At 39.6% G+C, this 25,058-nt stretch overlaps 1 protein-coding gene across 3 annotated transcripts in view; it reads right to left on the minus strand.

The window, feature by feature from the left end:
• The window catches only part of SYNDIG1 (synapse differentiation inducing 1), a 185,938-nt gene that overhangs the window by 63,757 nt on the left and 97,123 nt on the right, over window positions 1–25,058 (minus strand). For all 3 annotated transcript variants that reach the window (XM_070419808.1, XM_070419806.1, XM_070419807.1), the window contains exon 2: window positions 3,506–4,071. In XM_070419808.1, coding sequence (XP_070275909.1) covers window positions 3,506–3,985 — 480 coding nt within the window. In that variant the 5' untranslated portion in view covers window positions 3,986–4,071. The remainder of the gene's footprint in view (window positions 1–3,505; window positions 4,072–25,058) is intronic.

Below are 25,058 nucleotides of genomic sequence, written 5' to 3' on the forward strand. Positions count from 1 at the left end.
AGTCGAACGACCCTTTCATAGGGGTCGCCTAAAACCATCGGAAAACACATATATAATTACATATTGTTTTGTGATTAATCACTATGCTTTAATTATGTTCAATTTGTAACGTGAAAATACATCCTGCATATCAGATATTTACATTACGATTCATAACAGTAGCAAAATTACAGTTATGAAGTAGCAATGAAAATAATTTTATGGTTGGGGGTCACCACAACATGAGGAACTGTATTAAAGGGTCACGGCATTAGGAAGGTTGAGAACCACTGATTTAGATCCTGTCTCCAAGACCTCACCATGATCCATAGGTTTTTTCGATTCTAATTAGTTAGCGTTCCCTGCAGATCTAGGTTGGATGCCTCCATGCTTTATCTGCTCACATGTCTCCTTGGACTGAAATTCTCCCACCACCTCCCCACAGCCTTCTTGGCCAACAGTCTGGTTCTCCTCAAGGTGCAGTGCAGGAGCCTCATCCCCTCCCTTAGATGCTCTCAGAGCAGACTGGGAAGTCTATTACAACTCTCTGTTATGATGAAATTGCAGTTTTATATCTGCTTCCTAAACTGTATGCAGGTAAGCAGCATTTCTACTTTTCCTTTCAGCAAAATACCTCAGACCTTAACAGAGTGGACACTTCACAGAGGCTTTTGAATGGAAGCCAAAGCCCTCTCCCAACTTTCTCAAAACTCTAGCATTGCCAGGGCTCACACCCTTCTCTTCCCCTTAACAGGTGCCATCAACTGCATGAAGGTCTCTTTGTATAGCCTTTCCCACTCGGACTCCTCTCCACAGCCTGTCAGTTGGTTTTCAGCTCCATGCACAGGGATTGCTACATCACTTTTTATTTTTCCATTTCTGAATTTCTCTTCTAAAACATCTCTCGCTCTCTCTCTGACTGGCTTATTTCACTTAGCATAATAGGCTCTGGGTCCTTCCATACTGTCCCAGAAGGTAAGATTTCCTTCTTTTTTGAGGCCGAGTAGCATTCCATTGTGTAACTGGACCACAGCGTTTTTATCCACTCATCTACTGATGGGCACTTGGGCTGCTTCCAAACCTTGACTATTGTAAATAACACTGCAATGAGCATGGGGTACATGTAGTCTTTTGAATTAGGGTTTCGGGTTTTTGGGATATATTCCCAGAAGTGGAATTGCTAAGTCATAAGGCAGTTCCATTTCTAATTTTTTTAGGTCTCTCCTACTGTTTTCCACAGTGGCTGCACCAATCTGCATTCTCATCAATAGTGCATGAGGGTTGCCCTTTCTCTACATCCTCAGCAGCACTTGTTGTTTGTTAATTTATTGATGATAGCCATACTGACAAGCTTGGGGTGATAGCTCATTGTGTGTGTGGTTTTTTTAAATTCTTACCCGAGGATATTTTTCCATTTATTTTTAGAGAGAATGAAAGAGGAGGGAGAGAGAGAGAGAGAGAGAGAGAGAGACATCAAAGTGAGAGAGACACATCAATTGGTTGCCTCCTGCATTTGCCCTAACCTGGGCCGAGGATGGAGCCTGCAACTGAGGTACATTCCCTTGACCAGGAATCAAACCTCTGACCCTTCAGGACACAGTCCAACACTCTAACCATTGAGCTAAACCAGCCAGGGCTCATTGTGGTTTTTTAATTTGCATTTCTCTGATGATTAGTGGCCTTGAACATTTTGTCTATTGGCCATCTGTCTGTCCTTTTTGGAGAAGTGTCTATTCTGGATCTTTGCCCATTTTTAAATTAGATTGTTTGTTTTCCTGGTGTTGAGTTGTTTAAGTTCTTTATATATTTTTGAAATTAATGTGTTATTGGCGAATATGTTCTCCCATACAATTTATTTCCCTTTCATTTTGTTGATGGTTTCCTTTGCTGTCCAAAAACTTTTTAGTTTGATGTAGTCCCATTTGCTTATTTTTTCGTTTGTTTCCCTTGCTGGAGGTCATATGTCAGAAAAAAATATTGCTACGAGAAATATCGAAGATTTTTTCATGTATATGTGGAATCAAATGTACAAAATAAACTAACAAACAAAGTGAAGACAGACTCATGGATGCAGAGAACAGTATGGTGATTGCCAGAGGGAAAGGGCAGTGAGGGGAGGTAGAAGAGAGTAAAGGGGGTGTAATAGTGATGGAAGGAGACTTGACTTGGGGGGTAAACACACAATACAATATACAGATGATGTATTATAGAACCGTGTACTTGAAACCTGTATGATTTTTTAACCAATGTCACCACAATAAAAAAGGAACATCTCTCTCCATCTGCTTTTTTTACCTCCAGTCCTGATAATTCTGGTCTTATTGACCCATCAATCCCTCATTATTTCATTGGCCTTCTATCTAGTCTGGGCCCCATGAGTGTGGGTCTGATTCTATTCCAAACCTCCTCTTTCTTGCTCTCTCCAGCCTCCACCAGAAAATCTGGCTCTTCTTTCTCTGCCACTCATGTCCTGGAAGAATGTCCTCTATCTTCAAGGCAGTGAAATTCCTTCCTTAAGCTGGGGTTTCTGCCCTTTAATTGACAAATGCATGGCTTTTGTTCAGATCTGGGAACAAAAGAACCTCCCACTTGGGGTGCTTCATCGAAGGAGAAGGGACAAGCTAACCTGGAGGCTGTTGTGCATGTTACACCACGTCAATGTGCATGTTTCTAAGAAAGTAATCCAACCGCCAAGACCGGTTTGGCTCAGTGGATAGAGCGTCGGCCTGTGGACTGAAAGGTCCCAGGTTTGATTCCGGTCAAGGGCATGTACCTTGGTTGTGGGCACATCCCCAGTGGGAGGTGTGCAGGAGGCAGCTGGTCGATGTTTCTCTCTCATTGATGCTTCTGACTATCTCTCTCCCTTCCTCTCTGTAAAAAATCAATAAAAATATATTTAAAAAAAAAAAAAAAAAAAAAAAAAAGAAAGTAATCCAACCACCCTGACCTGCTCTCCAGTCTAATGAAGAAGTGACTCTTGCGATAACTTAACTTCCCTTCTCTTAAGGCTACCAATTCTACTACTCCTTCCAGCAGGTTTTAGCTCTACCAATGAGCCTTCAGTAGAAACGTTGGCAGGCCAAATTAAGGAAACCACGCACGTGTGGCAGCAAAAATACTTCCCAAATTGTCACTACACAGGCATTTCTAGCCTTTTGCCGCCCTAGCACCACATGTCCCTCTCACCTTGTTCACTTTGCCAATGACCCCTCTTTCCTGTGGGTGGGGTGTTAGCGGGAGTCCCCAAGTGACCTGCTGGTGCTGCCAACCTTTAAGTCCACCTGTAGCCCCATCACCACAGCTATTACCTGAGGGCATTTCTGATGAGAATTCCTGCTGAAGCCCTCACTGGTCTTGGTCATTTAGTCTCTCTCCACTCCTCCCATCTCCCACAAACACTAGAGAGTTTAAGGGGCACCCAAAATGTTTCAGTTTCTCTGCATTTTATCACACTAGTTTCATTCCCTAATTTTTGCCAGGCTCTCGTGGATTCCCACCAAATCACCTCATCCCATTCCCATCTGACCTCCAGATCCTGAAATTCCTCTTCCTCCTCCACATCATAGGAGAGGGTGTGGATTTTGATGTCATCAGCTGAGAGGTCAATGAACTTCCCATCGGGGTACTCCAGACTCTCTTTGGTGGGTGACCGGTCCTCAATGAAGGTGGTCTCGCAGCAGTCGGCAGCCATGCCATCCCCCCAGGAGCGCAGCATGCCCTCGGAGTAGAGGATGATGTTAGGGTGGTAGTGGGACTCCACTGACTGCTGCAGGGTGTTGGGGTCCAGCAGCTGCTGGACCGGCTCACTCCTGCCGCTGTCCAGGGTGGCGGCTGCCCCACTGCCCAGCAGCCGGCAGTTCTGATACTGGGGTGCTGGGTAAACAGACACCAGGCCATCTCTGCTCTCAGCCATGAAGTTTCTGGTGTTAATTAAGCCATTCCTCTTGCCAGCATCGTTGATCTTACTGTGCATCAGCATATTCTTCTGTTCAATGACGCCATCCATGGTGCTCTGCCTGCCCAGCTGGGTGTCGGGCTGTGGCTGCAGGGCTGGGCTTCAGGGTCACACTTGCCTCATGGAACCCATTTCTCCTGGAGGAGAATAAAACAGAGATGAGACAAGAAAATCACACCCGAAAAAGAGCTAGTCATCCAGATTCTTGTTCTCTCAGGTATACTAGTCAGCCAGTACGCACCATGGCTAGGAGAGGGAGATGAGAGTCCAGCCCTACCGATTCTGCCAGTTTTATATTTTTAAGATTTTTTAATTGGCTTTCTTTTTAGAGAGAGAAAGGGAGAGGGAGAGAAAAACATTGATGTGAGAGCGAAGCTTTGATTAGCAGCCTCTTGCATGCCCCCAGCTGTCTCCTGCACACCACCTACTAGGGATTGAGCCCTGAACCCAGGCATGTGCCCTGACTGAGAATCGAACCAGAAACTTTTCAGTCCACCGGACAAGGCCCAACCAACCGAGCTACATGGGTGAGGGCATCTAATCCACCAATTTTAAAAAGGCTTTATCAGAGCAGCCGGCCAGAGTAAAGCAGAAACTGATTATCTGCATCTCTATAAAGGACTCTGCAGAAATTGGAATCACTGCAGCTCTAGAGAAACCTGTGATGGGCAGCAGTCATCCCGAATCTCACAGGTAAACCCAATCACATTAGCATCAGACTGGTCCTCAGGGAGAACAAGGCTGTACATCTGTAATAGAGCTGGACTCTTCCAGGTCCATGGCTACTCATTCCAGCAAACAACACACACCCAAAGAAGAAAGGGTTTAGATAACGTCCCACACAGATTAGAAAATAAATGACAAGATCATACCATTGTACTGTAGATGGACAAATTTCCCCAACTGAGGAAATACATGTATATTCTGAGGTAGAAATTAGAATTAGCTCAACACACCTGCCTACTGGCCTTCTAGCGTAGTCCCGGGAATCAGCCGAGAAATTTCTTTGCCTTAATGGTGCTCAACTGAGAGAAATATCTACATATTAGGGACATAATTAAGAAGTCCTCCAAATTGTTTCTCCCTAGATTGTGTTTCTTTCTAGGGTTTCAAATTTTTTTGTTTGTTTTTTTAAAAAGATATACAAGCTTGAGATTTGGGGAGCTAAAGAATGAATTTCCTCAGGTTTTTCATCTTTGCAAGTTAACTATTATTCAGGAAAATATTCTGTCTTGGAGACTTAGGGTGCTCCGGCTTTCTATGAGATTCAAGCACTTTCTTACATTATAACTGTTTTACTTGGCGGTAGTTGTCGGAAGTTACAATTTCAGACTGACTAAAGGAGAAGAGATAGAGAAGAAACCTTGGTGACTAACTGGGAAATAATATTTTAATAGAGTTGACAAATGACTAGTCGAACTACAGTATATGCACTGAGAGATTGGTCCTATTATTAGTGTTACACTGTGTCAAACTTAAGAGAGGTCAGAAACATACTTCCACCTCTGCTTACACAGCAAGAGTAGTTCGCTCAAATTTAAATATTTGAACAAGATGCCGTGAGCAAGGCATTACCAGGTGTTTGAGCATCACCTCTGTGCTTGTTCATCTTCCAACCTGGCATCATATGCTTATTGAGGTATTTCTGGTCCAAACACTACACTTTGTTAATCTTCCTCCTTCCATAGAGAAGCCACTGGGTTGATCTCAATGCCAGGCCCCCCATCTGTTTTGTGATCTGCAGGATGTACTATCAAGACTAGAATAATTTTCTTGAAGTCAGTTCATTCTCAGACTTAGCTTCTTCCACCCAGATCCACTGTAAGCATCTTACAAAGGATACGCGGTTCAAATCTCACCTCCTCAACGAAACCGCATGCTCTTGCTCAGCCAGACCAACCTCTTCCTTTTATGTTGTGTTCACAGCAGCAGTGCTGCTTCTCTTACAGTTCCCGTTGCATCCTTCTCTGCCAACATGGCATCTGCTAATGTCAGCCTCCTCCTGCAGCCCCTGCTTTTACCCAGGAGCTCCGTAAAACCAAAGAACCAGTGTTACCTTTCCCCTTTCTAGTGCCCATTATGCAGCAGACCCTCAGTGAAAGTGTGTTGGCATAAACAGTATCGTCTTATGTGATACCCATAATCCCTACTTAGTGATCTCCTTGCGCTGCCCAAGCCCCAGATGTGAAAGGCAGGCACAGCTTAGGTCTCTCTATAGTTCACTGCCCATAGTGCCCAGTGAGAACTGGTAGCATCAGCATCCCCTGGAAGCTTGTTAGAAATGCAGAATCCTGAGCACCCCCTGGAACTACTGAATCAGAACCTGCATTTTAACATGAGAACAAGCGATTCATCTTCACGTTAAAGTCGAAGGGCACCACGCTAGGGTGGAAAGAGCAAGTTTGGCCTGTTGGACAAGTAGACTCGAATTTACAATAGATTATTTACTATATGTTTAAAGTATTAAATAAACATATCAAGCAATTGCATTCTTAAATAAATATTTTCTTCTTGAAGTGAGGTTTTCCAGCTTTGAGTATTATAAATTATGATTACATCTGAAAGAAAGGGGCTGGAAGCAGTGGGATTTTATTTTCGTCCCTGCATCATGCGTCAGTGTCTCTTTTAACACACATTGGCTTGTCATATATAGACTTCAACTGCATAATTCCTCTTAACTCAATTCTTCTATGTTTCCTTCTATGCACTCCTCCCTCATAAGCCTTTCTTCAAGCCCCAGCTTAGCAGTTCAGAGATATAGTGGAGAGAGAATGCCCCCAATGCTGCCACCGGCTGGGTGATCTACCAGCCCCCTCACCATTGCCCTCTGGGGCATTACCCAGTGACTGAGTTGTTCTTCTAAGGCTCTTCATAACAGATATATAATCATATAATATGATTGGTTACACTATATGACAAATAACACTTTGTTTATTTTGTATTTTTCCCCTCAGCCATTGATACTCAGAACCAGTGGCTGCGACGAGGAAACCCTCTCACTTGGTCCTTTATTTCTGCTTGAACAGCTCTGCTATGTCTAGGATGCTGCCTTGTGTTGACAAAACTCTTTCTAGGCTGCAATCACAGCTAAGCTCCTGATCCCATCCTCGGGGTGTGGCTTTGGCGTCTGTTCGTGTGAGTCTGGCAGAGGACGCTGACTGAGTGCATCGCCAGCAAATCACACTCCGCCTGATGCTTTCCCAGTGCTGGCAGTGGGGAGAGGAGAGAGGGGGCCTCCTTGTCTCTGAGTGTGATCCCCCATTACTTCTTCTCGTGTTCTTGCTCAAGGAACCCTCCTGTCCACAAGTTTGGGTGAAAATCGGACAGGTGCCCTGCAATAATAAGCTATTGATAAATACATATTTACATAGTCTCTATCAGAAACTGACTATGAATGGGAGAAAACAAAAGGACAGAAAGTAGGTATGTAACATCTGCACACATTTTATATTGCATAGAAACACGTTTTTCTTTGCTTTGAGACTGTCTATATATATATATATATATATATATATATATATATATATATTCTAGAGGCCCGGTGCACGAATTTGTGCACCGGTGGGGTCCCTCAGCCTGGCCTGCGGGATCGGGCCAAAACTGGCTCTCTGACATCCCCTGAAAGGTCCCAGATTGCAAGAGGGCGCAGGCCAGGCCAAGGGACCCCACCAGTGCACAATCAGGGCCAGGGAGGGACACAGGAGGTTGGCCATCGGGGAGGGACCAGGGGAGGGCTCCAGGGCATGTCCGGCCCTCTCGCTCAGTCCCGATTTGCCGGTCCCCAGCAGCAAGCTAACCTACCAGTCAGAGCATCTGCCCCCTGGTGGTCAGTGCACGTCACAGCAAGCAGTTGAGCGGCCTTAGCATAGCATTAGCATATTACACTTTGATTGGTTGAATGGCCAACTGGACAACCAGACACTTAGCATATTAGGCTCTTATTATATAGGATGGCACTATGCTGAGAGTCAGGAAACCAGGGATTTAGCCTTAGTTTTGCTACTACATGTCTGTATGATCTTGGGAAAGTTGTTTATGAAAATGGAATTATTTTTTAATATGTTTTTACTGATTTCAGGGAGGAAGGGAGAGGGAGAGAGAGAGAGAAACATCAATGATGACAGAGAATCATTGATTGGCTGCCTCCTGCATGCCCCACACTGGGTGAAAATGGAATTATTAATAAAGCAGTTGAGCAAGAGCTTTAAGGTCCTAGCAGCTCTGTGATTGGTAGGTCCTAGGCACAAGTCTTAAGGTTTTATGGAATTAAGATAGCGCTTTCACTACAGGGTGGTGAAAATCTCATATTGTTCACAATAGTCTAGGTTTCAGTTCAATAAAATGTGTATTTATCAATAGCTTATTATTGCAAGGCACTATGCTAGGTGCTTCTTGGAAATAATAATGTGAGTTCCTAATATTAAAAATTGAATCAATGAAAAAAAGAAATATTAAACCACTGTAATTGTAGTTAAACATGAACATATCACAAAGACATGCCAACGTGAAACTGAAATCTAGTATTTCAGAATGAGCTAAAGGGAATTGAAAAAAATGTAAAAACTGGGAGGGAACAACACAAATCAGAATTTCAAAAGAATCAGAAGCAATGCAATTTGTGAATAGAAAAAGATTTGAACAGAATTCCGGAACTAGAAATAAAAGAGAAAGTAATTTCAGAAATCAAAGCTAGACCAGGAAGGACAGAAGAGTGAAAAAACACAGTGGATCATACCTTAAAAAAGTAGGACATGGAAAATAGAAAGCTGCCTTACATTTTTAAAAATGAATACTTAAATTCATTTGAAATTCTAGAGTAGACAAAAGTGCTGTGATGTGAAAGCCATCAAAATACTGACTCAGGTGAGAAGGACTATTTTGAGGGAAGAGCAAGAGGGAATTTTCCGAGGTGATGCAGATATTCTTTATCTTGGGAGAACCGAGGTTACGTAGACATATGCATTTACCAAAACTAATCAAATTCTAACACTAAATATACATTCATTTAGAGTGCTAAAATATTTTGAAAAAAGTGATAAATATAGAATAAAGACAAAGAAAGCACAATATGCACATAAAAGGAGAACTTAGAGAAGAAAACAACTAATGGATAAGAACAAGTACTAAAACGATGATTTCTATAAAGCTTCCTGGATATTCATGGTGAAAGGGTACCATAATTACCTAGAAAAACCAACTCAGTATGACCAACCAAAATATCAATTATAGTAAATCTGCTAAACTTTAAAAAAAAAACAAAAACCTAAAAACAAAAACACCCCACTTTGGTTATTTGGGGTTGGGGGGCCCCAAAAAACCTGTGTCACTGAAAGGGTAAGAAAATCAGATTATCAGACTAGTAAACAAAAAAGCTTTATAACAAGCCAATAAAGTAAAGTACTGAAGAGACCCAAGGCATTAAAGTGTGAGTCAAGTTTTTATATCTAGTCAAAATGAACTTCAAGGCTATATGTAAGCTGATAGGAAAGAACTGAAGGAATATTATTCACATGCGGTTTTCCTGTGGAATCTAAATGAATATAAACTACAATCAAAATGACCAGAGAGATGTTACATAGGACAGGTGGTTTTCAATGCCTACTAGTATGACAAAAAGAAAGACAATGGACATTATATTATGCCTTCTGATGGAAATTCATGCCATCACCCATGAAATCTTCCTGCCAAAGAAAACAAAACAAAATACAACTTTGTTTTAATCAAATATTTTATATAACTATCAATTATAGGAAATTCAGAGGGAAGAGGAACATGTCAAGTGACATCATGGGTGTATGCAACCAAATAAATTCCAGAATGTGGAGAACTCTACAGGAAAAATAACCCAGACATTGTGAGGATTAAGAAACAAAGAGAGAGAGAGAGAGAGAGAGAGAGAGCAAGAGTCTATAGGTTAAATAGATATAGAAGACATAGTAACTATATGTATGTGTGTGTATATAAAGATATATATGTCTATATATATATATATATATTATTTGAATCTAATTCAAACAAATGAACTGAGATTTTTCATATGGATATAGGTTTGTACATGTACATACATATACATTCATATATATGTACACACAAACACATATACATACATATTTATACAGAAATGTCTCTAGATTTATACATATATCCTTATACATTTCTATATTAAGACATTGAGGAAATGAGATTGCTGGTGGATAGCTGATGACACTAATATAAGTTCCTATAATTTATTTAGATATTGTTAATCTTGAGGGTATATGATGAGAATTAAAAGAAGAGCTACCTATTTTTAAAGTTTCATATTAAAGTGTTTAGAGATAAAAACATGATATGATATCTGGATTTGTTTAAAAATCATCTGGATAAGGAGGAGGAGTGGATAGGTAACAGAGAAAACAAGATTGGCCTTGGGTTGATAATCAGTCAAGTTGGTACCTTGGGTCTATTATGTAATTCTCTTTATTTTCATGTCTGCTTACAATTTTCTATAATAAAGTACTTTTAAAAAATCAACAGGTGCAGATGTGTAAGAAAAACATTCCAGGCAGAGGGAACTTCATGAAACAAAGGCAAAGAAGCAGGGACATGTGCAGGTTGCATTTAGGGAAATTCTAGTGGTAGGGAGCTGGGAGATAAAGTTGACGGAGGGGAGAAGCCTTACTTGGAGGGTCTTGAAGCCAATTACAGATACAACATTTACTTTAGTAAATGATGGGGATGTTGAAGAAAGGCTCCTTGAGTGGAATGTGATACCCATAGACGGGTTTTTGGACAGTGCGGGGAATGGTTATAAGAGGAAGCACAGTAAACACTAGTGACCTGGCGCAATGAGGTACAGTGTACTCCTCTAATGCTCAGCTGGGTGCCCTGTAGGAACCTTTGCAGTGGTTCTCAACCTTCTGGCCCTTTAAATACAGTTCCTCATGTTGTGACCCAGCCATAAAATTATTTTCGTTGCTACTTCATAACTGTCATGTTGCTACTGTTATGAATCGTAATGTAAATATCTGATATGCAGGATGGTCTTAGGCGACCCCTGTGAAAGGGTCATTTGACCGCCAAAGGGGTCGCGACCCACAGGTTGAGAACCGCTGCTTTAGGGTGACATGAACTAACAAAGCACTAGTTATGATTCCTTTGTTTTATATATTTCATCTCTGACAAATGAGTCATAAAGAGGCAATCTGAGTATCCATGTTAGTGGCTGGAAGAGTACACAACCAGCACCCCCAATGCTCTTGACACCAGATAACAGAGGCCTTCCTGGGGGACAACGGTGCCTAGACACCCTTCTGGAAAGCACTGCTTCCACAGTGAGTGCTTCTCCTTTAACTGATGGGTCCTGCAGGGGCAGGCAGGCAGGAAGGCAGGAGGTGATGAACTCAGGCGCACTGCCTGTCCCCCAGTCAGTCATCTCAAGTATAACCACTCTTCCAGGCTGTGCGTGGTTCTCACTTTCCAGAAGACTGTGTTGTTTGGATCACCTGGGTGTGAATTATACACTGGGTTTCTAACACTGAGGCGGCTGTGTGGACTGAGGCCATCTCCAAAATGCCGAGGAAGAACTCCTGGCCAGGTGCATAGTACTCACTGCACAGCCCCCGTGACCTGGGCACACTGGGCTGGATCCTCTGAGAGTTAGGGCAGCTGGTGGCCTTGCTAGCTTGGGACTCGCCAAGTCTCACAGGTTGAGCACTAACTGCAGCTTATTCACAGAGAGCCTGAGGTTCTCTGATTTGGAGGCAGAGCAGGGGGCTCGTCCAGAAGGAGGTAAAGGAACAACAGCTGATCCTGACTACTGTAGCTACTCCGGTCAAAGAGATGAGGATGTACTTGAATCTGTTTGTGAATAATTCATGGGAAAAATAATTATAAACAGCTTCCAAGGTTGAGAAGCCATCCAAGAAGAGAAAAGCAACCAAAATAGGTAACAATGAAGAGTAGAGTGGTGGTGATAGGATAGTGGGGAACAGGGCTGAGAATAGGGTTCTTGGTGCCCCCACCATTTTTGTTGTTGCTTTTAGGTTGGAATTTGATTCTTGTGGCTTATGATGTCATTAAACCTAAATTAGAAACCACTCTCCAGAAGAAAAAATAAAGAAAAAGAAATCTCTCTCCAAACAGCTCATCCCTTCAATCCTATTCAGTTCTACCAGGAATCCTATTTTATGAATATGACAGAATTAAACATGGACCTATCCATGTAGAAATCAGGGTTATATATTACAAGCTGCATTTTTTTCTCAGACTTGTCTCTAATATTTAATAGATGCTTTGTTCTGAGAAAATAAACTAGAAAAAACTCAAAAGAAAGTTTTGGGAACCAGTGTTGTAAGTGTAATAATTACCAGACAAAGGCATAAACCAAGTAAAGACAAATGGAAATACTAAAACCTTTTCATATGAGTTTTCCTTTTTTTTTCTGAGCCTGTGAACAATTCTAGATTTTTACAAAAATCTCCCCTGCTCCCCCCGAATCTCTCATTCCCCCTCTCCCCATACCCCTTCCACTGGAAGACTTAAAGGTTTGCACTGTTGGGCTTAATATTTATTTGTGTGTGAAGTGGAAATAACTTTACAAAGTGGTATCTAATATCTGTACCGGTGTGTCTGATGAAAAACTTCATTTGCCAAGTTTTATGCAGTAAAACTCACATTTAACACAAAACCTTCAGAGCAGTTTCTCCAATTAGAAACAGAATAGAGCAAACTACGCAACTGGTGAGGAAAATTAAACGAGTTAGCAGATTAGTTTAGCCTGGATGCTTGGGGTGTGTGACAGGTTAGATTGCTCCTAACACGTTTAATCCTTTCTTAACTCATTTAAGCAGAGCATTAGGAAGGCACTAGGTGCTGGGTCTTCCCTAAACCCCAACACTTTTAGAAGCCCTTTGTGCAGGCAGCAAAACTTCCCTCCTGCAAAGCAAATGATATACTATATGTACTTCTGCCCAAATCTGAATGTTGAGAAAAAAGCTACTTGCAAACCCTCATTAATACAATCGAAATTTGCCTTTAGCACTAACAAGTAGAAGAGCCTGTGAATTGGCAGTGGAGATAGTTAATGAAGCATTAAGAACCAGATCAGTTATTATTATTTAACATTTAAATGGCACATTACAATTGCAAAATGCTGCATCAGGAAACTTATCACTGTTGGTGGCCTGGTCACAAAGTCAACCAACACTTATGCTAAGTGAGCAAGCCTTTGTCATGGCTCCTCCAGAAATTCTAAATCTGATTCATCAAAGGTCAGAGGAGTGCAGAAAAAAATGCTGTGGTATTGGAAATGAGAAAACTTAAGTTATTAGTGTGCTGGGCTGCATATCTGGCACTTCGGCCAGACGGGTTGCACTGTGCTCTCTGTTCCTAGAGCACATAGATAGGAAGGTAGTCACTGTAATGATACTGTACTGTGTCAGGAACTAAGGTTTTGTAACTTCGTAGTTTTTGCAAATAAAGACGCTGTAACTCCTGCAGTTAGCGCTGCAGTTCAGCCTCTGCTTTGGCAGGGTGCTGTAACTGTAGTCGCTGGCCAGCTTAATAAAGGCTCCTAAATTTTGATCTGAGTCCCTGGTGGTCGTCTCCGCGGGTCACCCCATTACATTAGGACCATTGCTGCCTGTGCAAGTTGTACTAACTTCTCTTAGCTTTGAGTCTCCAACTCTGTTTTAAGGAAGATGCTGTGAAGCTTCTTTTAATATATATATATATATATATTATATATATATATATATATATATATATATATATATATATATATATATTTTTTTTTTTCTTTCATTGATTTCCCAGAGGAAGGGAGAGGGAGAGTTAGAAACATCAGTGATGAGAGAGAATCATCAATCAGCTGCCTCCTGCACGCCTCCTACTGGGGATCGAGCCTGCAACCATGGCATGTGCCCTGATCGAGAATCAAACTGTGACCTCCTGGTTTATAGGTTGACGCTCAACCACTGAGCCACGCTGGCCGGGCGAGGAAGTTTCTAGGTCCGTATAGGATCTCCATGTTCACCTTTACCAGTTCTGTCACTTTCATTACCTTTACAACCATCACCACTACCAACATCATCAATCACCACCACTACCTTCAGCACCTTCACCACCACCGTTATTCCCACCACTAGCACCACAACCAGGAATTGGCAAACAATAATTCACAGGACAAATCTAGCTCAAAATCTGCATTTGTATAGCCCGCAAGCTAAGCATGCTATTTAAGTGGTTGAAGAAAAGAAGTATATTCCAAGACACATGAAAATGATAAGAAATTCAAATGTCAGTATCCATAGATAAAGTTTTATCGAACCACACCCATATCCATTCCTTCACATATGCCTATGGCGATTCTGCACTACAAGGGCAGAGTTGAATAGTTGTGGCAGAGGTCATATGGTCCATAAAATAGTTGTTATCTGTACCGTCACAGATAAAAATAACTAATTCATGACCATGAACCCTTCCATACCATCACCACCATCACCACCATCACCACCACCACCATTATACCACCACCGCTACTAATGACACCACGACCATCAGAACAAGTACTGCCTCCACTACCACTGCCATCAACAGCAATGACACCACAATCCCACCCACGCACACCACTCCACGGCTTAGAGATGTGGAGGCTTCACATGCAGTTGAAGAATTCAGTGAGGAGACCATAAATATGGACACAGACTCAAACAAAGGTCTTCCTCCCGCCACTGAGTGAGACAGAAAGCCTGGAAAGTATCCTTAAAAGTCCTGTGGGTAACCTGTTATTTTAGGAGTGTGCTGGGGTGACTTCATCTCAGAATTTCTAATTATAAGCCTGGACTCACACACACGTCAGTGTGCCACGAACAACACAGTTGAATGCTTAGTGCAGAGTGTTTTGGGCTGGGAATCCCCCAGCCCTAATTCTTACCAGAAGCAAATGCAAAACCTTTCTGGCCTCAGGATATTTCCATAGATAATAATATAAAAAAATGTGAGTTTGGAATTAAACATTTTAGGAAATAAGCCACCAAGTTAGGTAAAAAAAAAATGACTGGAGATACTGACATTATCAAATAAAGGTTATAAAATAAACATGCAGAATATTTTTTAAAAGGAAGAACTTAGAAGTCAGAAATAAACAAAATACATTTGTGAAATTAAAACCTCAATGCATAAACTGTCATTTCTGGCATTAAAGTTGACTAGATGCTCTGATGGATTCTTTTACTAGAAAATAAGATTATAGATCAGAGCACACTTTTAGACATTGCTGGGGATGGAGGAAAATTGTCAAAGATTACCACCATCCCATACAAAGATTACTGGAAAAGGTAGAGTTGCATTGATTTAGAATGCCAACAGTAACAATGGCAGTTAGTTATAAAGCCTTGGTAGAGACACAAGATTAAGAAGTTGAGACTGAATCCTTATTTTCTGCTAAGATTCTTTAGGAAAATGATCTCAAATTTAGGCATGCTTTAGAGGGCTTGGTAAAATGTGGATTGTTAGGCTTATCCAGCAGAGTTTCTTTTCTTATTCATTTGTGTTAAGTCATATGGTATTTGTCTTTCTCCGTTCACTTATTTCACTTAGCAGAATACCCTCTAGGTCCATCCAAATTGTTGTAAATGGCAAGATTTCATTCTTATTTGTTGCTAAGTAATATCCCAATGTTCTTTATCCATTCATATATCAATGAATACCTCCGTTGTTTCCATATCTTGGCTATTATAAATAACTAGAGGCCCGGTGCACGAAATTCATGCACTGAGGGGGGATGTCCCTCAGCCCAGCCTGCACCCTCTCCAATCTGGGACCCTTTGGGGTATGTCCAACTGCTGGTTTAGGCCCGATTCCACAGGATCGAGCCTAAACCGGCAGTCAGACATCCCTCTCACAATCCAGGACTACTGGCTCCCAACCGCTCGCCTGCCTGCCTGCCTGATCACCCCCTAACCACTCCCCTGCCAGCCTGATCAACACCTAACTGCTCTCCTGCCAGGCGGATTGCCCCAACTGCCCTCCCCTGCTGGCCTGGTTGCCCCTAACTGCTCTCCCCTACTGACCTTATTGCCCACAACTGCTCTCCCCTGCCGGCCATCTTGTGGTGGCCATCTTGTCACCACAAGGGGGTGGCCATCTTGTGTGAGGGTATGACGGTCAATTTTCATATTACCTCTTTATTATATAGGATGCTGCAATGAGCATAGAGGTGACATCACTTTTTGAATTAGTGTTTTTGTTTTCTTCATATAAATACCCAGAGATTGTATTCCTGGGTTGAAAGTAGCTCTATTTTTGTTATTTTTTCCCACATATTTGAAATTTATAAGCAGCATGCCTTATCTCCTTATCTAGGAGTAAATGTCTTTATATTTTTTATTTTATTTTTCAATTACAGTTCATATTTAATATTATTTAGTATTAGTTTTAGGTGTACAACATAGTGGTTATAAAATCATATACTTTACAGAATGTTCCCCCCGATATTTCAAGTACCCACCTGGCATCATTCATAGTTATTACAATACTAGAGGCCTGATGCATAAAATTTGTGCAAGAGTAGGCCTTCCTTCCCCAGGCTGCTGGCACTGGCTTCCCTCTGGCACCTGGGACCCGGGCTTCCCTCACAGCCCCGGCTTCATCCAGAAGGTTGTCCAGAAGGACATCTGGTCTAATTAGCATATTATGGTTTTATTATTATAGATTAATGACTATTTTCCCTATGCTGTAATTTACATCCTGTTACTATTGTGTGATTACCAATTTGTAGTACTTGATCCCTTCACCTTTTTCACCCAGCCTTCCATCACCATTTACCAGCCCTTTACCCTTATCTACCTCCCCCACTTCCCTTTCCCTCTGGTAAGCAACAAACTGTTGTTCATGTCTATACTCTTTTTTTGTTTGTTTGTTTGCTTTTGTTTAATCTCTTCAACTTTTTCACTAAGTCCCCCAAACCAGCTCCGGTCTGGCAGCTGGCAGTCTGTTTTCTGTATCTATGTGTCTGTTTCCATTTTGTTAATTTATTTTGTTCATTAGATTCTTCACATAAGTGAAATCGTATGGTATTTGTCTTTCTCTCTATGACTTATTTGACTTACCATAATACTCTCCAGATCCATCCATGATACCACAAAAGTTAATATTCCTTCTTTTTTTATGACCGAGTAGTATTCTATCATGTAGATGTACCACAGCTTTTTAATCCACTTAATACTGATGGACACTTGGACTGCTTCCAAATCTTGGCTATTGTAAATAATGCTGCAATGAACCTAGGGGTATATATATACTTTTGAATTAGTGTTTCAGGTTTCTTAGGATATATGCCCAGAAGTGGAATTGCTAGGCCATAAGGCAGGTCCATTTTATTTTTTGTGAAAACTCCATACTGTTTTCCACAGTGGCTTCACCAATCTGCATTCCCACCAACAGTGCGTGAGGTTCCCCTTTTCTCCACATCCTCGCCAGCACTTGTTGATTATTGATTTATTGATGATAGCCATTCTGACAGGTGTGAGGTGATATATCATTGAGGTTTTAATTTGCATTTTTCTGATGATTAGTGATTTGGGGCATCTTTTCATATGTCCATTGGTCATCTGTATCTCCTCTTTGAAGAAATGTCTATTCAGGTTCTTTGTACATTTTTTTAATTGGATTATTTGTTTTTTTGGTTTTGAGTTATATAAGTTTTTTATAAACTTTGAATATTAACCCCTTATCAGATGTATCACTGGCAAATATTTTCTTCCATTCAGTTAGCTGTCACCATATATTTGATCCCCTTTACTACCTCCCCTCATCAGCTTTCCCTTTGGTAACAACCATAGTACTATCTGTGTCTACGAGTTGTTTTTTAACTTGTTTGTTCATTTGTTGCTTTTAGTTTTATCTACCACAAATGAGTGAAATCACATGGTTCTTGACATTTTCTATGTGACTTATTTCACTTAGCATGGTATTCTTAAGATCCATCTATGTTGTCACAAATGACAGTATTTCCTCTTTTCTTATGGCTGAGTAGTATTCCATTGTATATATGCATCACATCTTCTTTATCTAATCATTTATTGAAGGACACTGTGGTTGTTTTTATGTCTTGGACACCATGAATAATGGTATAATAAATATAAAGGTGCATATATCTTTGTAAATAAATGTATTTAAATTTTGGATAGATACCCAGTAGCAAGGTTGCTGGGTAATATGGTAATTCTATTCTTAATTTTTTGAGCAACCTCCATACTCTTTTCCATAACAGCTATACCAGGTTACGTTCCTATCAGCAGTGAATGAGGGTTCCTTTCTTTCCACAATCTCTCCAATGTTTATTTCTTTTATTTTTTAAAATTCTTTATTGTTTAAAGTATTACATGTCTCCTTTTTCCCCATTGACATCTCCCAGGCCATTTCCACACCCCAGCACATCCCCTCACCTCGCTACTATCTGTGTCCATGGGTTATGCTTATATGTATGCATACAAGTCCTTTGGTTGCTCTCTTGCCCCCTCCCCTTCACCCCTGCCTTCCCTCTGAGGTTGGGCGGTCTGATTGATGCTTCTATGTCTCTGGATCTATTTTTGTTCATCAGTTTATGTTGTTCATTATATTCCACAAATGAGTGAGATCATGTGATATTTATCTTTCTCCGACTGGCTTATTCCACTTAGCATAATGCTCTCCAGGTCCATCCATGCTGTTGCAAATGGTAAGCGTTCCTTCTTTTAAATAAACTCAAAATAGATAAAGGATTTAAATGTAAGACAGGAAACCATAAAAATATTAGAAGAATCCATAGAAAATATCATACATATGTCGTAGCAATATATTTACTGATACAGTCCTAGGACAGTGATGGCGAACCTTTTGAGCTCGGCGTGCCAGCATTTTGAAAAACCCTAACTTAACTCTGGTGCCATGTCACTATAGAAATTTTTTGATATTTGCAACCATAGTAAAACAAAGATTTATGTTTTTGATATTTATTTTATATATTTAAATGCCATTTAACAAAGAAAAATCAACCAAAAAAATGAGTTCGCGTGTCACCTCTGACATGTGTGTCATAGGTTCGCCATCACTGTCCTAGGACAACAGAAACTACAGAGAAAATAAACAAATGGGACTACATCAAAATAAAAAGCTTCTGCACAGCAAAAGAAACCATCCACAAAACAACAAGAAAGCCCACTGCATGGGAGAACATATTTGCCAATGTTATATCTGACAAGGATTTAATCTCCAAAATTTATAGGAAACTCATACAACTTAACAAAAGGAAGATAGCCGAAACCGGTTTGGCTCAGTGGATAGAGCGTCGGCCTGCGGACTGAAAGGTCCCAGGTTCGATTCCGGTCAAGGGCATGTACCTGGGTTGCGGGCACATCCCCAACCTGGATTTCGGGCACATCCCCAGTAGGAGATGTGCAGGAGGCAGCTGGTCGATGTGCCTCTCTCATCAATGTTTCTAACTCTCTATCTCTCTCTCCCTTCCTCTCTGTAAAAAATCAATAAAATATATTTAAAAAACAAAAACAAAAACAAAAAAACCAAAAGGAAGATAAACAATCCAATCAAAAAATGGGCAAAGGACCTAAATAGACACTTTTTGAAAGAGGACATACAGAAGGCCAAGAGACATATGAAAACGTGCTCAAAGTCACTAGTCATCTTAGAGATGCAAATCAAAACGACAATGAGGTACCATCTCACACCTGTCAGAATGGCTACATCAACAAATTAACAAACAACAAGTGCTGGCGAGGATGTAGAGAAAAAGGAACCCTTGTGCACTGCTGGTGGGAATGAAGACTGTTTTGATTATCATCTTTTTGTAGTATAATTGAAGTCAGGGAGTATTATACCTAAAGTTTTATTAGTTTTTCTCAGGACTTCTTTGGCTATTTAGGGTCTTTTGTGGTTCGATACAAATCTGATAATTTTTACTCTCCTTTAAAAAATTTTTTTTGGATTTTGATGGTGATTGCATTAAATCTTTATTTTGCTTTGGATAATATGGCCATTTTAACTATGTTGATTTTTCCAATCTACGAACATGAAATTTCTTTGTATCTTTTTCAATCTCTTTTAATAATGCCTTGTAGTTTTTAGTATACAGGTCCTTCACATCCTTTATTAAATTTATTCCTAGGTATTTTATTCTTTTTTGTTGCAACTGGAATTGTTCTTTTCATTTCTATTTTTGAAATGTCATTCTTACTATGTACAATTGAAAAGTTGATTGTCTTGTACATTGATTTTGTGTCCTGCAACTTTATTGTACTTATTTATCATTTCTAATGATTTTCTGTTAGAGCCTTTATGGTTTTCTATATAAAAAATTATGTCATTTGCAATAAGTGACAATTTTACTTCTTCATTTCCAATTTAGATGCTTTTTATTTCTTTCTCTTGCTTGATTGTTCTGGCTAGGGTTTCTAGTACTATGTTAAATAAGAATGGTGAGAGTGGATGTCCTTGTCTTGTTCCTAACCTTAGAGAAAAATATTTTAGTTTTTTGCCATTGAGTGTGATCTTAACTGAGGGTTTGGCATATAGAGCCTTTATTATGTTGAAGTACTTTCCTTCTATACACATTTTTGGTGAGTGTTTTAATCATTACTGGATGCTGTATTTTATCAAATATTTTTTTGAATTTGTTGATATGACATGATTTATTTTTTATTTTGTTAATGAAATGTATTACATTGATCAATTTACATATGTTGAACCATCCTTGTGCTCCTGAAATGAACCCCACTTGATCATAATGTATTTTTGTAAAATCTTGTTGTATTCTTTTTTGCTAATATTTTGTTTAGGATTTTTGCATCTGTATTTATTGGAGATATTGGTCTGCAGTTATTTGTTTGTTTGTTTTCCTTGCCAGGTGTTGGTATCAGGTTTTTGTTGGCCTCATAAGATGTGTTAGGAAGCAATGCCTCTTCTTCAATATTTTGGAAGGGTTTGAGAAAGATAGGCATTAATTTTAAAAAAATGTTTGTAGAATTCACTAGTAAAGCCACCTGGTTCTATTCTTTTACTTTTTGGAAAGTTTTCGATAGGCCTATTTATATTTTGCAGTTCCTTGTGATTCAGTCTAGGTAGGTTATATATTTCTAGGAACTTATCCATTTCTTTGATTTTGCATTTGGTGGCATATAGTCTTTCATAGTAAATTTGTATTATCCTTTGTATTTTTGTGGTTTCTGTCATTCTCTTTTATTTCTGATTTTGTTTGAGTTTTTTCTTTTTTGCTTAGTGAGCCCGTGGTTTGTCAACTTTATTAATTTTTTTCAATGAACCAGCTCTTTGTTGTATTAATGTTTTGTATAGTCTTTTTGTCCACTATTTCATTTAATTTGGCTCTAATTTTTATTATTTCCTTTATTTTGCTGACTTGGGGCTTCTTTGGGGTTTTTTTTGTTTGTTTGTTTTCCTCATATTTTTAAAAATGTATTTTTTCAGAGAGGAAAAGAGAGAAAAAAAAAATCAATCAAAGAAAATCAGTGGTTGGCTGCCTCCTGCATGCCTCGTACCAGGGGTTGAGCCCACAACCTGGGCATATGCCATGACTGGGAATCGAACTGTGACCTTCTGGTTCATAGATTGATGCGTAACCACTGAGCCATGCCACTGGGCTGTCTATTATTCTTACACTGGTATTACTCTTTCTGACTGGTGTCAAATAGAGTTCTTTGTGTTGTTGTTTTTTTAATGCTCAAGACTGTGTCCTTCCATCTGTGTCATTTCTAGGTTTCTATCTTCAATATCACTAATTCTTTTCTCCATCTAGTCAGCTCTATTTCCTAAGCCCGCTAATTCTTTATCCCTTTAATGAGTTCTTCATCTCTAGACTTTCTATATGTTTTTTTTGTGTTTTTTTTTAAGTTTCCAAGTACAGGTCCTTTACCTCCTTGGTTAAGTTTATTCTTAGATGTCTTATCTTTTGATGTTGTTGCAATGGTATATGGGATTGGTTTTCTTTTAGTTGCTTCTTTGGAGAGTTCATTATTAGTGTAGGTCTTTAAGAGAGGGAAGAAAAATAATGTGTGCCCAGTCCTCTACCTTGAATCAGAAGCATGGTTCCATTACTAGTACTTTTTCCTGTCCCTCTAATCAGTTTCATTAAAGGATTGGTTTTCAAAGATCAAACTTTTGGCTTTGTTGATTCTCTATGTTGTATCTTTGCTTTTTAGTTCACTAGGTTCTTCTTTCTATCACCATCTGTCACATGTATTCCTTTCCATTATTATTACTTTAGCTGATTTATTAATTTAGTTGTTGACTGATTGCATCTTACTCTTTATTCTCCTCATATAAGCATTAAAGCTACATATTTTTCTCTAAATGTTGCTTCACCTGCACTCCTAAGTCTGAGATGTAGTTTGTTTTGAAATGTAGCTTTTTCAATGATTCAGTTCTAAATAATTTTACATTTTGCTATGATTCTCCCTTAGTCCAATGGTTATTAAGAAAGCATTTCTTTTTCCTTAATTTCCAAATGAATATGGAATTTATTAACTGTTTTATTAAACGTAAATGTACTTTTATATTGCCGAAACCGGCTTGGCTCAGTGGATAGAGCGTCGGCCTGCGGACTGAAGGGTTCCGGGTTCGATTCCGGTCAAGGGCATGTACCTGGGTTGCGGGCACATCCCCGGTGGGAGATGTGCAGGAGGCAGCTGGTCGATGTTTCTCTCATCGATGTTTCTAACTATCTCTCTCCCTTCCTCTCTGTAAAAAATCAATAAAATATATATTTTTTAAAAATGTACTTTTATATCAATTGTGTTTTGGTTACAAAAACTGATCTAAATATACTAGTTTTTTTAAATTTTACTGATACTTTCTGGACTAGTACTTGATCAATTTTTAGAAGGAATGGAGAGTGGGACAGAGGGAGGGAGGAAAGGAAGGAAAGATAAAAAGAAAAAAAGGAAACAGAAAAGAAAGAAAACATGTGCCTAGAAGAATCTCTATTCTCTAATTGTTGGATTCAGAAATGTATATATGCTTGTTGGGGTCCAACCCCAGCAGGTCCAGGGGTCCCCAAAGGTGTGGATGGAGTCGGCGAAGAAGGAATGACACGAAGACAGCCTTCAGTTGATCAGCAGCCTAGTCAGGACCTCTAGCCAGGATCTCCAGCCAAAGTTCTGGTTAGGAACTCCAGCCAAGCTCTGGTTAGGATCTGATCAGGATCTTTTGCCATGTTCTCTCACTAGGTTCTGTTTCTAGGTTCTGTCTTCTAGGTTCTATCTCTAGGTTCTGTCCAAGTTCTCTCGCTAGGTTCTGTCTCTAGGTTCTGTATAGGATCTCCAGCCAAGTCCTGTCTCTAGGTTCTGTATTCTGTGTTCTGTTGTCTTGTTACATCTGTATTTATACCAGTTGATTTTAATCCTATCAATTTCTATTCCAAAGGTTAGGGCGTTTCTTATCTCCATTCCAGGGAGTAAAGATTATGTAGCTTAAGCATGATTGTTTGTAGTTAAAGTGATTAACTACCTGCCTGGCACTTAGTTAAGGGGTTTTATTCCCTCCCTAACTTCAGGGAAAAATCCCTACCTGGGGAAACAACCTTTCTCGGAGAGGTGACCTTGGTTAAAACACATAGCGCTAAGGGGAGCAAACATATTAAGGACAGTATGCTATATATGCCAGGTCCCTTGAAACATATGCTGTGCAGATGTTTCTTCTCTGCAGTGACTGTGTCAAGCAGCAAGGATGGACCAGCTCCCGGCATATGCTTATTTGCTTAAAATTGTTATTGTTTTTTCAATATTCTATGTCTTTCTATTTTTGGTCTGTGTATTTCTTAACATAATTGAGAGACTGTTTTTGAAATCTCTTGTACTGGTGGTAGAGATATCACATTATCCCTGTAATTTTATCAATTTTACTTTTTACACTGTGACAAATTATGTAGAACATAAAAGTTGAGACTTGAAACTGGTGAATTGAACCTCTTCCTATGTAGATACTATGTTACTCTGTAGTAATATTTTCCAGTCCTTATTTTCTGTTTTGTTTTACATTCATTAAAGTGGGCCTGGTTTGATATATTTTGCTTATGATTTTCCTTATAGATATGTTTTACACCCTTTTTCTCTCAATGTTTCCATGTACCTATGCCACACGTGCTTCTCTTTAAAAAAATAACATATGTCTGGATATTGTTTTATATCCTAGCTAAAATTTATTTTAACAGGCAATTTAAAGTTATGCTTACTATGAATACTAATATATTTTCACTTGTTATTGTCTCAATTTTTATCTGTACATTTCTGTCTCATTATTATTTTTCTCTCTCCTGGCTTGAAATGTATATAACTCTTTCTATTCATTTGGTAGTTATCTTTGAGGTATGCTCATGCATATTTAGCCTAAATCTAAAACTGAATATTTTAACATACTTCTAGAACATTTAAAGGAGCTTAGAACCACCTACCTTTTGATTTGCATACTATTGTTTCCCAGTGTTTACATTTTCTTAAATACACCTCAACATTTAGGGGGTGAGGTGGCTTATACATAGCCAATATTTATTTGGATTTACAAACATGTTTTTGGTTCATCTGTTCATCAGTCCTTGCATCTCCAGCCATAGGCTAGTGTTATTTTCCTTCTTCCTGAAGTGCATCTTTTAGAATTTCTTTTGCTGTAAATCTCTGAGTTTTTTAGTCTGTCTGTAAATATCTTGTTTTACTTTTTTCTTAAAATATAATTTTATTATGTATAGTTTAAAGTTGATAGCTAATTTCGTTCAAGATATTGAAGATACAAGTGTACTGTCTTCTGGCTTCCATTATTGATTGATGTTGGATGTCATTCTAATGTTGCTGCCATGTACTTATCTGTCTTTTCCCTCTGATTGATTTTAAGATCTCCTTTGAATATCATGTAGCATGTCAATGTGGTGTTCCCTGATGGGGGTGACTGGAAAAAGAAGGTGAAGGGATTAGCTAAATAGCACATATGCAGACCCCAGGGACATGGACAATAGGTTGGTGAAGGTAAAGGGAGGGGGAGAAGCAGGTGGGTGGTTGGGCAAAGGGCGGGGTAAAGGGGAACTCTTGAAATTATGTCAACACTAAAAGTTTTTAATAAAAAATAAAAGGAAAGAAAACAGAAA

The sequence above is a fragment of the Myotis yumanensis genome, unplaced genomic scaffold (assembly GCF_028538775.1).
Source record: "Myotis yumanensis isolate MYYU_CA2020_CCGP unplaced genomic scaffold, mMyoYum1.0.hap1 SCAF_7, whole genome shotgun sequence".
Classification (NCBI taxonomy): domain Eukaryota; kingdom Metazoa; phylum Chordata; class Mammalia; order Chiroptera; family Vespertilionidae; genus Myotis; species Myotis yumanensis.